Here is a 16,209-nt window from a genome sequence, read left to right on the forward strand (position 1 = left end):
CATTTTGTCCCCCTATCCCTATTCCCTCCACTATGTTGTCATGGCAACGGGCGCCATCTTGGTTACTGGCAGCACCGCGCGCCTTTTTCTTGGCGACCGCCATCTTGGAGCCGGGCGTTGCCACAGCAACCGCCGCCATTTTGTTTCCCCATCCCTATTCCCCTCCCATGCTGCCATGGCAACGGGCGCCATCTTGGTTACTGGCAGCGGGTTCCCGCCATTTTGCTTTCCCGCCCTGTTGCCACGGCAACGCCCGCCGCCGCGCTGTGATTGGCTCTTCTCCCCCATCCCCGCCGCCATTTTGAAAACGGGCAACGTCGCCCCCCCGCCGCCATCTTGGCTGAGGGCAGCCGCCATCTTGTGAGCGAGCGGCGCCCCCCTGAGGGGGAAGCGGGGACAAGATGGCGGCGGCCGCCCCCCCCACCCCTAAAAACGCGTTTTTTCGCCCCAAAAAAGCACTTTTTACCACAAAAATCAATTTTTAACCCCCCCAAAACGCTTCTTAAGCCCGAAATTAAAAGCGGAGGCGGAGATAGAGTGAGGAAACGGCTTTAATAGGGCCCCAAGCCCTCGCTCTATGCTATCAAGGGGGGATTTTGGGGTGAAAAAGGGGGATTTTGGGGGCTGGAGGGGGTTTGGGTGGAAAAAGGGGGTTTTGGGGTGCGGGGGGGTGGGGTGCAGCCCCTCCCCACCGCACCCCGGTTGTTTAATTAGGGTTAATTAGGTCGCGGCGTCCTCGTCCTGGGGGGCTCCTGTGGGAGGTTGGGGGGGGGGGGTGAAGACCCCAAAATTTTGGGGGGCGACCCCAAAATTTCGCCCTAAAATCCCCCAAATCCCCCCAAAATCCCATCCGGGACACCCCAAATCCCCCAAATCCTCCCCAAAATCCCATTTGGGACACCCCAAAACCCCCAAATCCCCCAAAATCCCATTTAGGGCATCCCAAATCCCCCAAATTCACCCAAAAATCCCATCTAGGGCACCCCAAATCCCCCAAATCCCCCCAAAATCTCACCTGGGACACCCCAGATCCCCCAAATCCACCCCAAAATCCCATCTGGGGCATCCAAATCCCCTGAATTCCCCCAAAATCCCATCTAGGGCATCCCAAATCCCCCAATTCCCCAAAAAAATCCCACCTGGGACACCCCAAATCCCCCATATTCCCCCCAAAATCCCATCTAGGGCACCCCAAATTCCCTAAATCCCCCAAATCCCCCCCAAAATCCCTTCTATGACACCCCAAATCCCCCAAATCTCCCCCAAAATCCCTTCTGGGACACCCCAAATCCCCCAAATCTCCCCCCAAATCCTCCCAATTCCCCCCCAAATCCCATCCAGGACCCCCCAAATCCCCCAAATCCACCCCAAAATCCCTTCCGGGACACCCCAAATCCTCCAAATCTCCCCCCAAATCCCCCCAAATCCCATCTGGGACACCCCAAATCCCCCCCCAAATACCCCCCCGAACCCAAATCCCCCCGAAATCCCCCCAAAATCCCCTTACCTGGCATCGCCCCTACTCCTCCCCCTTCCCCTGTTTTTGGGGGGGTCCCTCGGGGTCTTCTGGGACCCCCCCGGGCTCTTGGGGTCCCTCGGGGGTCCCCGGGGGTCTCCGTTGGGGTTTCGGACCCCAAAAGCAGACGGGAAAAGTCCCCTGGTTCCATCGCTGGGGGGGCTGGGGGGGAAAAGGAGGGGTCAGCACCCCAAATTTTTGGGGTGGGGACCCCAAAAATGGCCCTAAAGGGGTTGGGGGCAAAAATTGGTAGTGGGGGAGCCCGAAAATGATGGGAAAAGGGGAAAAATCCCAAACGTTTTTATGGGGGGGGGGGCATTGACCCCAAAATATTTAAGTGGGGAGACCCCAAAAATTTAAATTGGGGGACCCCAAAAACTTAAATTGAGGGACCCCAAAAAAATTAAATGGGGAGAATTCTCTAAAAAAAATTTAGGGAGAATTCCCCCCCCAAAAAAACTTAAATGGGGGGGAAAGACCCCAAAAAATGTAGGTTGGGGGACCCCAAAAGTGTTTAAATGGGGAGAATCCACTCAAAAATACTTAAATGGGGGGAAATTGCCCCAAAATTTTACGTTGGGAGTCCCCAAAAACCTTAAATGGGGAGGATCTTCCCCCAAAAATACTTAAACGGGGGAAATTGCCCCAAAAAAACTTACTTTGGGAGACCCCAAAAACCTTAAGTAAGGGAAATTACCCTAAAAAACCTTAATTGGGGGGAAATTGCCCCAAAAATCTTTAGGGAGACCCCAAAAAGATTAAATGTGGGCAAATCTCCCCAAAACATAGGTTGGGAGACCCCAAAAATCCGAAATAGGGAGGAAACCCCCCCAAAAAAATTAAATGGGGAGAAATTGCCCCAAAAACTACATTTAGAGACCCCAAAAAAATTAAATGGGGGGAAATCTCCCCAAAATCTTACATTGGGAGACCCCAAAAAAATATAAATAAGGGAAATTCCCCTAAAAAAACTTAAATGTGGGGAAATCACCCCAAAACGTAGGTTGGGAGACCCCAAAAATCCGAAATAGGGAGGAAACCCCCCCAAAAAAACTTAAATGGGGAGAAATTGCCCCAAAATCTTATATTGGGAGACCCCAAAAAAACTTAAATAAGAGAAAATCCCCTAAAAAAAATTAAATATGATGAAATTGCCCCAAAAAATTACATTTAGAGACCCCAAAAAATTAAATGGGGGGAAATCTCCCCAAAACATAGGTTGGGAGACCCCAAAAATCCGAAATAGGGAGGAAACCCCCAAAAAAATTAAATGGGGAGAAATTGCCCCAAAAAACTACATTTAGAGACCCCAAAAAAATTAAATGGGGGGAAATCTCCCCAAAATCTTACATTGGGAGACCCCAAAAAAATGTAAATAAGGGAAATTCCCCTAAAAAAAAATTAAATGTGGGGAAATTGCCCCAAAAAATTACATTTATATACCGAAAAAAAAATAAAATGGGGGAAATCCCCCCAAAATATTAACTAGGGTGACTCATCCCTAAAATTTTGGGGGTAAAACCCCCAAAAATGGGATTTTACCCGCTTCCTGGCGGCCTCGCAGCCTCCGTCCTGGCGGCCTTCCTCCCGGCCTCCTCCTCCTCCTCCTCCTTTTCGGGCCTCCGATTTGGGGTCCCCCCGGTTTTGGGGTCCCCCCCTTACTTCCTCCTCCTCTTCCTCTTCCTCCTCCTCCTCTTCTTCCTCCTCCTCCTCCTCATTTTGGGGATTTTGGGCTCCCCCTCCCAAAATCCGGGCGTCTGACCCCAAAATCCGGGCATCCGACCCCAAAATCTGGGCGTCCGACCCCAAAACCCGATCCTCCGACCCCAAAATCTGGGCATCCGACCCCAAAATCTGGGCGTCCGACCCCAAAACCCGATGCTCTGCCCCCAAAATCCGGGCGTCCGACCCCAAAATCCGGGCGTCCGACCCCAAAATCCGAGCCTCCGACCCCAAAACCCGATCCTCCGACCCCAAAATCTGGGCGTCCGACCCCAAAATTTGAGCCTCTGACCCCAAAATCCGATCCTCCGACCCCAAAATCCGGGCGTCCGCCCCCAAAATCTGCGCCTCCGACCCCAAAATCCGGGCGTCCGACCCCAAAATCCGGGCGTCCGACCTCAAAACCCGATCCTCTGCCCCCAAAATTTGAGCTTCCGATCCCAAAACCCGAGCCTCCGACCCCAAAATTTGAACCTCCGACCCCAAAACCCGAACTTCCGACCCCAAAACCCGATCTTCTGCCCCCAAAATTTGAGCCTCCGACCCCAAAATCCGATCCTCCGACCCCAAAATTTGAACCTCCGACCCCAAAATTTGATCCTCCGACCCCAAAATCGGGGCCTCGCCCCCGCCGCCGGCCTCCTCCAGCCTCTCCCGGCAGAGGGGGCAAGAATTTGGGGTCGCGCCCCCCCCCCGGGCCCTGGCCCCCACCCCAAAATTTGGCCGCCCGCACCCCTGGCACCGATGGCGGCGGCCGAGGGGGTGGAGGCCGCGGTGGGGGGGAGGCCGGGGCCGGGTCAAAGCCCGGCGGCAAACGGGGCACTGGGGGCGGGGGGGGGGCGTTAATTGGGGGTCGGGGGGCGTTAATTGGAGGTTGGGGGGCGTTAATTGGGGATTTGGGGTTGTTAATTGGGGATTTGGGGGCGTTAATTGGAGGTTGGAGGTCGTTAATTGGAGGTTGGGGGGCGTTAATTGGGGGTTGGGGGGCGTTAATTGGGGGTTGGGGGGCGTTAATTGGAGGTTGGGGGGCGTTAATTGGGGATTTGGGGTTGTTAATTGGGGATTTGGGGGCGTTAATTGGAGGTTGGAGGTCGTTAATTGGAGGTTGGGGGGCGTTAATTGGGGGTTGGGGGGCGTTAATTGGAGGTTGGGGGGCGTTAATTGGGGGTTGGGGGGCGTTAATTGGAGGTTGGGGGGCGTTAATTGGGGGTTGGACGTCATTAATTGGGGGTTGGGGGGCGTTAATTGGGGGTTTGGGGTCATTAATTGGGGATTTGGGGTGGTTAATTGGGGATTTGGGGTTGTTAATTGGGGATTTGGGGGCGTTAATTGGGGATTTGGGGGCGTTAATTGGGAGGTAGAGGCCGGTTGGGTGGTGGAGGACGTCAACTGGGGGTTGGGGGGCGTTAATTGGGGGTTGGGGGGCGTTAATTGGGGGTTTGGGGTTGTTAATTGGGGATTTGGGGTTGTTAATTGGGGATTTGGGGGCGTTAATTGGGAGGTAGAGGCCAGTTGGGTGATGGAGGACGTCAACTGGGGGTTGGGGGGCGTTAATTGGGGGTTTGGGGTCGTTAATTGGAGGTTTGGGGTCATTAATTGGGGATTTGGGGGCGTTAATTGGGGATTTGGGGGCGTTAATTGGGGGTTTGGGGTTGTTAATTGGGGGTTGGGGGGCGTTAATTGGGGGTTGGGGGGCGTTAATTGGGGGTTTGGGGTCGTTAATTGGGGGTTGGGGGGCGTTAATTGGGGATTTGGGGTCATTAATTGGGGGTTTGGGGTTGTTAATTGGGGATTTGGGGGCGTTAATTGGGGGTTTGGGGGCGTTAATTGGGGGTTTGGGGGCGTTAATTGGATGTTGGGGGTCGTTAATTGGAGGTTTGGGGTCATTAATTGGGGATTTGGGGGCGTTAATTGGGGATTTGGGGGCGTTAATTGGGGGTTTGGGGTTGTTAATTGGGGGTTGGGGGGCGTTAATTGGGGGTTGGGGGGCGTTAATTGGGGGTTTGGGGTCGTTAATTGGGGGTTGGGGGGCGTTAATTGGGGATTTGGGGTCATTAATTGGGGGTTTGGGGTTGTTAATTGGGGATTTGGGGGCGTTAATTGGGGGTTTGGGGGCGTTAATTGGGGGTTTGGGGGCGTTAATTGGATGTTGGGGGGCGTTAATTGGAGGTTGGGGGGCGTTAATTGGGGATTTGGGGGCGTTAATTGGAGGTTGGGGGGCGTTAATTGGAGGTTTGGGGTCGTTAATTGGGGGTTGGGGGGCGTTAATTGGAGGTTTGGGGTCGTTAATTGGGCGTTGGCCAACGGTTGGCCACTGTTGGTCATCGTTGGGCCACTATTGGCCATTTTTGGGCCACTGTTGGCCATCGGTTGAGCGTTGGTCATCGTTGGGCCATTATTGGCCATCATTGGGCTACTGGTGGTCATCGTTGGGCCACTGTTGGTCATCGTTGGGCTACTAGTGGCCATCAGTTGGGTGTCGGCCATTAATTGGACCTTGTTGGCCATCGTTGGGCCACTATTGGCCATTTTTGGGCCACTATTGTCCATCGGTTGGGCGTTGGCCATCAGTTGGACCTTGTTGACCACCGTTGGGCCACTGTTGGTCATCGTTGGGCTACTGGTGGCCATCGGTTGAGCATTGACCATCGTTGGGCCACTATTGGCCATCGTTGGGCTACTATTGACCACCGTTGGGCCACCGTTGGCCATTGATTGGACTTTGTTGACCATTGTTGGGCCACTGTTGGTCATCGTTGGGCCACTGTTGGCCATCAGTTGAGCGTTGGCCATCGTTGGGCTACTGTTGGCCATTTTTGGGCCACTATTGGCCATCGGTTGGGCGTTGGCCACCAGTTGGACCTTGTTGACCACTGTTGGGCTACTGTTGGTCATCGCTGGGCTACTGGTGGCCATCGGTTGAGCGTTGGTCATCGTTGGGCTACTATTGACCATCGTTGGGCCACTGATAGTCATCGTTGGGCTACTATTGGTCATCGTTGGGCCACTGTTGGCCATTTTTGGGCCACTATTGGCCATCAGTTGAGTGTTGGCCATCATTGGGCTACTGTTGGTCATTGTTGGGCTACTGTTGGCCATCGGTTGAGCGTTGGTCATCGTTGGGCCATTATTGGCCATTTTTGGGCCACTACTGGCCATTGGTTGCGTGTTGGTCATCGTTTGGCCACTATTGGTCATCGTTGGGCCACTATTGGCCATTGTTGGGCTACTGTTGGTCATTGTTGGGCTACTATTGGTCATTTTTGGGCCACTATTGGCCATCAGTTGAGTGTTGGCCATCATTGGGCTACTGTTGGTCATCGTTGGGCCACTATTGGCCATCGGTTGAGCGTTGGCCACCAACTGGACCTTGTTGACCACCGTTAGGCTACTGTTGGTCATCGTTGGGCCACTATTGACCATCGTTGGGCCACTATTGGTCATCGTTGGGCTACTGTTGGCCATCGGTTGAGCGTTGGTCATCGTTGGGCCACTGTTGACTATCATTGGGCTACTGTTGGTCATCGTTGGGCTACTAGTGGCCATCGGTTGACCGCTATTGGTCAACGTTGGGCCACTATTGACCACTGTTGGGCCACTATTGGCCGTTTTTGGGCAACTGTTGGCCATCAGTTGAGCGTTGGTCATCGTTGGGCCACTGTTGGTCATCGTTGGGCTACTGGTGGCCATCGTTGGGCCACTATTGGCCATTTTGGGGCCACTGTTGGTCATCGGTTGAGCGTTGGTCATCGTTGGGCCACTATTGACCATCATTGGGCCACTGTTGGCCATCTTTGGGCCACTGTTGGCCATCGGTTGAGTATTGGCCACCAATTGGACCTTGTTGGCCACCGTTGGGCTACTGCTGGTCATCGTTGGGCCACTGTTGGTCATCGTTGGGCTACTAGTGGCCATCAGTTGAGCGTTGGCCATCGTTGGGCCACTGCTGGTCATCGCTGGGCTACTATTGGCCATTTTTGGGCCACTATTGGCCATTTTTGGGCCACTATTGGCCATCAGTTGAGCGTTGGTCATCATTGGGCCATTATTGGCCATCGTTGGGCAACTATTGACCACCGTTGGGCCACTGTTGACCACCGTTGGGCCACTGTTGGCCATCGTTGGGCCACTATTGGCCATTTTTGGGCCACTATTGGCCATTTTTGGGCCACTATTGGCCATCAGTTGAGCGTTGGCCACCAATTGACCACTACTGGCCACCGATTGACCACTATTGGCCACCGATTGGCCACTATTGACCCCCAATTGACCACTATTGACCCCCAATTGACCACTATTGACCCCCGATCGGCCATCATTGCCCCCCCCTTGCCCGTTGCCCCCCACTTGCCCCCCCTTGCCCCCTACTTGCCCGTTGGCCACCGCTAGCCCCCCGTTGGCCACCGCTAGCCCCCCAACCTCCTCCACGTCCCCCCCTCCACCCGACGCCGCGTCGGGTTGCCGAAATCTTCCGCCCCCCACCCGGGCCCCCTCGGTGGCCACCCGGACCCCCTCGGTGGCCACTTGGGGGTCCCGGGCCACTTGGGGGTCCCGGGTGGCCACTTGGGGGTCCCGGGCCACTTGGGGGTCCCGGGTGGCCACTTGGGGGTCCCGGGTGGCCACTTGGGGGCTCTTTTGGCGGTGCCGGTGGAGGTGAACTTTGAGGTTGCCCCGGGTGGCGAAACGGTTGCCACAAACGCCGCAGCCGTAGGGCCGCTCGCCCCCGCAGCCGTGCCTAAAAACCCCGGAATTCACCCCAAAAATATTGAGGGGTCGCACGGGGGGTCCCGGGGGGTCGCCCGGCAACGGGGCGGATTCGGGGGTTCGGCCGCGCGGGGCCGGCGCCAAGCGGTAGGGGGCGGCGAAAAAAACCGCCGCCTGCTCCGTTTTGGGGGGAAAAAAGGGGAAAATGGGTTTTGGGAGAGGGTTTTGGGGTTTTTTTGGGCGCGGGGGGTGGGTTTTCGGGGGGCCCGGCGCCCCCAAAAGGAGGAGGTGGCGGCAAATTTCTTGGGTGAGCTGCATCTGGCGGAGCTGGCGCTGCCGCAAAACCCGCAGCTCCTCCAAAAGGAGGGGGATGTCGAGGTTTTGGGGCGAAAAATGAGGATTTTGGGGGTTTTGGGGGTTTGGGGGGTTTGGGGGAGGGAAGCGGCGGCGGCGGGGGTCCGGTTCGGGGGGCATCACCGAGGAGGAGGAGGAGGAGGATGAAGGCTCCTTGGCGGGCGGGCGGCGGGGGGCCGGGGAGGCTGCGGGGAGAAAAAAGAACCGAATTAGCGGGGTTTTAACCCAAAATAAATGCCCTTCCCGTGAGGCGGGACCGCACGAGGGGGGGTTGCCAAACGCAAAACGGCTGGGATTGGACCCAAAATTGGGGAGATTGTGGGCAGAACTGGGGAGATTGTGGCCCAAATCACGGGTATTTTGCCCAAAATTGCTGATATTTTGCCCAAAATCGCTGGTTCATACATAAAATTGCGGATGATGTGGCAAAATTGCTGAGATTGTGCCCCAAAATTGCCGATTCATACATAAAATAGCTGATATTTTGCCCAAATTGCTGATATTGTGCCAAAAAATGCGGATGTTGTGGCAAAATTGCTGATATTTTGCCCAAAATTGCTGATATTTTGCCCAAAATTGCTGATTCACACCTAAAATTGCTGATATTTTGCCCAAAATTGCTGATTCACACCTAAAATTGCTGAGATTTTGCCCAAAATTGCTGATTCACACATAAAATTGCTGATACTGTGCCCAACATTGCTGATATTGTGCCCAAAATTGCTGATTCACACCTAAAATTGTTGATATTCTGCCCAAAATTGCTGATATTGTGCCCAAAATCACGGGTATTTTGCCCAAAATTATTGGTATTGTGCCCAAAATCGCTGGTTCGTGCCTAAAATTGCTGATATTGTGCCAAAATAGCTGATATTTTGCCCAAAATTGATGATATTGTGACAAAAATCCTTGATATTTTGCCCCAAATTACCAAAGTTCTGCCAAAATTGATGATATTGTGCCCAAAATTGCTGATATTGTGCCCAAAATTGCTGAGATTGTGCCCAAAATTGCTGAGATTGTGCCCAAAATAGCTGATTCACACCTAAAATTGCTGAGATTGTGCCCAAAATTGTTGATATTTTGCCCAAAATTGCTGATTCCTACATAAAATTGCTGATATTTTGCCCAAAATTGCTGAGATTGTGCCCAAAATTGCTGATTCACACCTAAATTTGCTGATATTGTGCCCAAAATAGCTGATATTTTGCCCAAAATAGTTGATTCACACCCAAAATTGCTGATATTGTGGCAAAATAGCTGATATTTTGCCCAAAATTGCTGATTCCTACATAAAATTGCTGATATTGTGCCAAAATTGCTGATATTTTGCCCAAAATTGCTGATATTTTGCCCCAAATTGCTGATTCATACATAAAATTGCTGATGTTTTGCCCAAAATTGCTGAGATTGTGCCCAAAATTGCTGATTCATACATAAAATTGTTGATATTGTGCCAAAAATAGCTGATATTTTGCCCAAAATTGCTGATTCACTCCTAAAATTGTTGATATTGTGCCAAAAATAGCTGGTATTTTGCCAAAATTGCTGATATTGTGCCCAAAATTGCTGATATTTTGCCAAAATTGCTGATTCATACCTCAAATTGCTGATATTGTGCCAAAATTGCTGATATTGTGCCCAAAATTGCTGATATTGTGCCCAAAATTGCTGATTCACACCTAAAATTGTTGATATTCTGCCCAAAATTGCTGATATTGTGCCCAAAATTGCTGAGATTGTGCCCAAAATTGCTGATTCACACCTAAAATTGTTGATATTCTGCCCAAAATTGCTGATATTGTGCCCAAAATTGCTGATTCACACCTAAAATTGCTGATATTGTGCCAAAAATAGCTGATATTTTGCCAAAAAATGCTGATATTTTGCCCAAAATTGCTGATATTGTGCCAAAATTGCTGATATTGTGCCCAAAATTGCTGATATTTTGCCCAATATAGCTGATTCACACTTAAAATTGCTGATATTGTGCCCAAAATAGCTGATATTTTGCCCAAAATAGCTGATTCACACCTAAAATTGCTGATATTGTGCCAAAATAGCTGATATTTTGCCCAAAATTGCTGATTCCTACATAAAATTGCTGATATTGTGCCAAAATTGCTGATATTGTGCCCAAAATCACGGATATTTTGCCCAAAATAATTGGTATTGTGCCCAAAATCGTTGGTTCGTGCCTAAAATTGCTGATATTGTGCCAAAATAGCTGATATTTTGCCCAAAATTGATGATATTGTGACAAAAATCCTTGATATTTTGCCCCAAATTACCAAAGTTCTGCCAAAATTGATGATATTGTGCCCAAAATTGCTGATATTGTGCCAAAAATAGCTGTTATTTTGCCCAAAATTGCTGATTCATACATAAAATTGCTGAAATTGTGCCCAAAATTGCTGATTCACACCTAAAATTGCTGATATTTTGCCCAAAATTGCTGAGATTGTGCCCAAAATTGCTGATTCATACCTCAAATTGCTGATATTGTGCCAAAATTGCTGATATTGTGCCAAAAATTGCTGAGATTGTGCCCAAAATTGCTGATTCACACCTAAAACTGCTGATATTTTGCCCAAAATTGCTGACTCACACCTAAAATTGCTGATATTGTGCCCAAAATTGCTGATATTGTGCCCAAAATTGCTGATATTATGCCAAAAAATGCTGATATTGTGCCAAAAATAGCTGATATTTTGCCCAAAATTGCTGATATTTTGCCCAAAATTGCTGATTCACACCTCAAATTGCTGATACCGCACCCCAAAACCCTGAAATTGCACCCAAAATCACAGATTCACCCCCAAAATTGCTGATATTGCACCCAAAATTCCTCATTCACACCCAAAATTCCGGAAATTGCACCCAAAACCTCGGATATCGCACCCAAAATCGCAGGTTTTGCACCCAAAATTCCCCCCCTAACCCTTCAAGGATTTTCTACCCCCAAAATCGCCGAAATTACCCCCAAAATCACCCCCGTAAACAATCCCCTCCCCGAACCCCAAAATCCCCGTTATTCACCCCAAAATCCTCTCCCCCTCCCCTCTGAGAGGCCCCAAAATCCTCATTATTCACCCCAAAATCAACTCGCATTCCAAATAAACAATTCCCCTCCCCAAAGCCCCTAAATCCCTGTTTTTCACCCCAAAATCTCTTCCTTATAAACAATTTTGTAACAGCAAACCCCAAAATCCCCTTTATTCACCCCAAAATCAATTCCAGTGCCCGTAAACAATTTCTCCCCATGCAAAACCCCAAAATCCACATTTTTCACCTCAAAATCGATTCCCCTTCAAAATAAATGATCCCTCCCCTCCCCAGCGGCCCCAAAATCCCCCTTATTCACCCCAAAATCCATTTCCCTTCCCCAGCAACAATTTTCCCACCCCAGAAGCCCCAAAATCCCCCTTATCCACCCCAAAATCGATTCCCCCTCCCCACAGCCAGTTTCCCCCCTAAAAACCCCCAAAATCCGCGTTATTCACCCCAAAACGACCCCTCCCCTCCCACTAAGCAACCCCCCGTGCAAAATTTCCCCAAAATCTCCATTTTTCACCCCAAAACCCAGCCCCAAGCACGGACAGGCCCCTCGGCCATCACCCACCTCCCGGCTCGGCCATGGCACCCCCCCCCCCCAAAAGTGACGTCATGATGACGTCACAGCCGGGGGGGGGAGGGGGTCCTGAGGGGGGTTTGGGGGAATTTGGGGGGATTTGGGGCGGGTTTTTGGGGCGGATTTTCAAGGATTTGGGCAAGTTCGAGGGGGGCTTTAAGGGGGGCTGTGGGGGGTCCTGGGGAGTTTTTGGGGCAATTTTCAGGGATTTGGGGTCTTTTGGGGGAAATCCTGACAGGATTTTTGTTATTTTGGGGAGTTTTGGGTGTTTTAAAGAGCTTTTTGGGGAGTTCTGTGTGGATTTGGGGGAGTTTTGGGGTCTTTTGGGGGAAATCCTGACAGGATTTTTGTTATTTTGGGGAGTTTTTGAGGGTTTTAAGAGTTTTTTGGGGGGGTTTGGGGTGTTTGGGGGGAAATCCTGACAGGATTTTTCTTATTTTGTGGAGTTTTTGATGTTTTAAAGTATTTTGGGGGGAGTTCTGTGTGGATTCGGGGCAGTTTTGGGGTCTTTTGGGGGCAGATCCTGACAGGAATTCTGTTATTTTGGGGAGTTTTGGATGTTTTAAAGAGTTTTTTGGGGGAGTTCTGTGTGGATTTGGGAGAGTTTTGGGGTCTTTTGGGGGAAATCCTGACAGGATTTTTATTATTATTGGGAGTTTTGGAGGGTTTAAAGAGTTTTTTGGGGGCTTCTGTGTGGATTTGGGGGAGTTTTGGGGTCTTTTGGGGCAGATCCTGACAGGATTTTTATTATTATTGGGAGTTTTTGATGTTTTAAAGTTTTTTGGGGGGTTCTGAGTGGATTTGGGGGAGATTTAGTGTCTTTTGGGGCAGATCCTGACAGGAATTCTGTTATTTTGGGGAGTTTTGGATGTTTTAAAGTGTTTTTTGGGGGGGGTTCTGAGTGGATTTGGGGGTGTTTTGGGGTCTTTTGGGGCAGATCCTGACAGGATTTTGCTATTTTGAGAGAGTTTTGGGGTCTTTGGGGGGAAATCCTGACAGGATTTTTGTTATTTTGTGGAGTTTTTGATGTTTTAAAGTTTTCTGGGGAGTTCTGTGTGGATTTGGGGGTGTTTTGGGGTCTTTTTGGGCAAATCCTGACAGGATTTTGTTGGTTTTGGGGAGTTTTGGGGTGTTTGGGGGGAGATCCTGACAGGATTTTTATTATTTTGTGGAGTTTTGGAGGGTTTAAAGAGTTTTTGAGGGGGTTCTGAGTGGATCTGGGGGAGTTTTGGGGTCTTTTTTGGGCAATCCTGACAGGATTTTTGTTATTTTTGTGAGTTTTGGGTGTTTTAAAGAGTTTTTTGGGGGGTTCTGTGTGGATTTGGGGGAGTTTTGGGGTCTTTTGGGGCAGATCCTGACAGGATTTTGCTATTTTGAGAGAGTTTTGGGGGAGATCCTGACAGGATTTTGTTACTTTTTGAGGCTTTCGGATGATCCTAAAGACATTTTGGGTTGTTCCTAAATTTTTTTGAGGCGGGTGGGGGGGGTCCCGACGCTTTCCAACCCCACCCCACAACTTTTTTGGGGCATTTCACCAACTTTTCCCCCCTTAACCCCCTCACCCATTCCCCCCCCAAAACCCCATTTCCCGACCCCACAACACGGGGGGGACCCCTAAGGACCCCCCCAACCCCTCCACCCCCCCAAAAACCCCCAAAATCCTCACAAATCCCCCCAAAAAACCACCTCCCCCCCCACCCACCGTGTCGGAGCGGCTGAGGCCGGCGCTGCTTGCGGCGAGACATCGAAGGGGGGGGAAGGGGGGGCCCAACCCCGGCCCCTCGGGGACACGCCCCCCCCTTTTGTTTTTTTTTTTCTTAAAATCCCTTTTTTTGCCTTTTTTCCCTCAGCTTTTGTCCCTTTTAACCCTTTCCTTCCCCCCCCCCCCCCCTCCCGTAGTCCCCAATGGACTCGGCGGCCCCCGGGGGCGGTTGCTAAGGGGAACGGCGCCGTTGCTACGGCAACTGCGTTGTTGCTAGGGGGCGGTGCGCTGTTGCTAGGGGGCGTGGCGCCGTTGCTAGGGGGAGGGACGCGGTTGCTACGGGAGTTGCGCTGTTGCTAGGGGGCGGTGCGCGGTTGCTAGGGGAAGCGGCGCGCCGCCAGGCCACGCCCCCTGCGAGCGCGGCGGGGCCAATCAGAGCGCGTTGCTAGGCAGATTAGAAGCTTGGTGGTGATATTATCCAGAGTACGGTGGCGCAGCGGGGACAAAAGACCTCGGAGTGCGTTTGCTGGGTTATGCCGCCCAGTATGGCCCAGTACGGCCCAGTATGGCCCAGTAAAGCTTCTGAGGCTGGTTATAGGGTAATGTTGCCTCCCAGTATAGCCCAGTACGGCCCCAGTAAGCCTCCTGCTGCTGGTTATGGGGTACAGATGCCTCCCAGTATGTCCCAGTATAGCCCAGTATGGCCCAGTATGGCCCAGTAAGCCTCCTGCAGCAGTGCAGGGGGTGTTTGGGGTCTCCCAGTATGTCCCACTATATCCCAGTATGTCCCAGTAAGGCTCGTGCAGCTGGTTGTGGGGTACAGATGCCTCCCAGTATGGCCCAGTATAGCCCAGTATGGCCCAGTAAGCCTCCTATAGCAGTGTAGGGGGTGTTTGGGGTCTCCCAGTATGTCCCAGTATAGCCCAGTATGTCCCAGTATAGCCCAGTAAGCCTTCTGAAGCTGGTTATGTGGTATAAATGCCTTCCAGTATGGCCCAGTATAGCCCAGTATGGCCCAGTAAGCCTACTGCAGCAGGGTATGGGGTGTTTGGGGTCTCCCAGTATGGCCCAGTATAGCCCAGTATGGCCCAGTAAGCCCCTTGCAGCAGTGTAAGGGGTGTTTGGTGTCCCCCAGTATAGCCCAGTATATCCCAGTATGGCCCAGTAAGCCTCCTGCAGCAGGGTATGGGGTGTTTGGGGTCTCCCAGTATGGCCCAGTATAAACCAGTTCATCCCACAACCCCCATGGGCTTCATTTGCGAGTGGCGCGAAAAAGGAGCCCGAAATGGTCAAATTCCTATTTTTAACCTTATTTTTCCCCCTATTTTTAACCTTTGTTGTTGTTTTTGAGTTTCTCCCCTAGAGGGCCGCGTTTTGGGCTAAAACGAGGTGTTTTTGGCCAAAAGCAGCTGTCCCCAGGCAAATGAGGCCTTTTGGGGAAAAAAACAGGCGGTTTGGGTTAAAAATAGAGCTGAAAATCCCAGGTTGTTTTTTTTTTCTTTTATTTATATAATTTTACGTTTTGGTTAATTTTAATTAAATTTTGGGTATTTTGGTAAAATGTTGGGTATTTAATATAAAGAAATAGAAAATAATAGAATTAATGGAATTAATAAAATAATAGAATTAATGGAATTAATAAAATAATAGAATTAATAAAATAAATAATAGAATTAATAAAATAATAATAGAATTAATAAATACATAAAATAATTATTTATAAATATAATTTTATTTATAAACATGAATATAATTATCAAAAAAATATAATATTGAAAATATAAAAATAAAAGAGATTTTTTTAAGGGAAAATAATGCTAATTAGAGCAAAACCATTAATTTATTAAAGTATTTATTGGAAATAATTTTAATTAAAAGCATTTATAAGATTTGGGAAGAAAATGCAATTTATCATAAAAATATTTAAAAAGTATTTCGTAAAATATAAATAATATAAAAATATACTAATAATATAAAAATAATAAAAAATCAATAAATATAAAATGTATATAATATTTATGAATATATCATATGTAATATATTACATAATATTTAATATTTAATATAAAAATTAATAAATATAATAAAATACAATAAATATAATAAATATTAATAAAATATAATTATAATTATGATAAATTAATATAAAATAATTAAATTAAAATAATAATATAATATATAATAATTCGAATTTCTTACTTAAATTATAAACATTTTATTATTACAATATCTAATAAATAATTTATTAAATATCTGCGATAAGTACATATAAAATGCATAATAGGTAAAAATTAAAAAAATATATAAAATCAAAATTAAAAATAATAAATGGAAAATAATAAAAATGTGAAAAATATAAAATATAAAGTACAAAAAAGCAGTTATTTCTAGTAAAAATAATAATAAATAGCATTTATTTCTAATAATTGTGGAATTATTAATAATAATCGTCATTTATTTCTAATCAAATAATGATATTATTAGTCAAAATTAAGGGTAATAATAAAATTTAATGTTTCTTTTAAAAAATAATAAAAATATTTGTAATATAATGATAAAAAGTCTGTGTTTTCAATCAAA

General features: G+C 48.6%; 2 protein-coding genes across 2 annotated transcripts; both read right to left on the reverse strand.

The window, feature by feature from the left end:
• Positions 1 to 531: 531 nt before the first annotated feature.
• LOC140000017 (uncharacterized) lies at positions 532 to 4,459 on the reverse strand. The gene is made up of 3 exons (XM_072029704.1): positions 3,059 to 4,459; positions 1,508 to 1,678; positions 532 to 752 (listed from the first exon to the last, which is right to left on the reverse strand). The coding sequence occupies exons 1-2, from the start codon at positions 4,457 to 4,459 to the stop codon at positions 1,520 to 1,522; spliced, it is 1,560 nt and encodes a 519-aa protein (XP_071885805.1). The 3' UTR covers positions 532 to 752; positions 1,508 to 1,519.
• A 164-nt stretch (positions 4,460 to 4,623) lies between these two features.
• SALL2 (spalt like transcription factor 2) lies at positions 4,624 to 14,021 on the reverse strand. The gene is made up of 3 exons (XM_072029705.1): positions 13,630 to 14,021; positions 5,208 to 8,481; positions 4,624 to 4,627 (listed from the first exon to the last, which is right to left on the reverse strand). The coding sequence occupies exons 1-3, from the start codon at positions 13,670 to 13,672 to the stop codon at positions 4,624 to 4,626; spliced, it is 3,321 nt and encodes a 1,106-aa protein (XP_071885806.1). The 5' UTR covers positions 13,673 to 14,021.
• Positions 14,022 to 16,209: the final 2,188 nt, after the last annotated feature.

Source organism: Anas platyrhynchos, chromosome 31 (assembly GCF_047663525.1).
Source record: "Anas platyrhynchos isolate ZD024472 breed Pekin duck chromosome 31, IASCAAS_PekinDuck_T2T, whole genome shotgun sequence".
NCBI classification, from domain to species: Eukaryota; Metazoa; Chordata; class Aves; order Anseriformes; family Anatidae; genus Anas; species Anas platyrhynchos.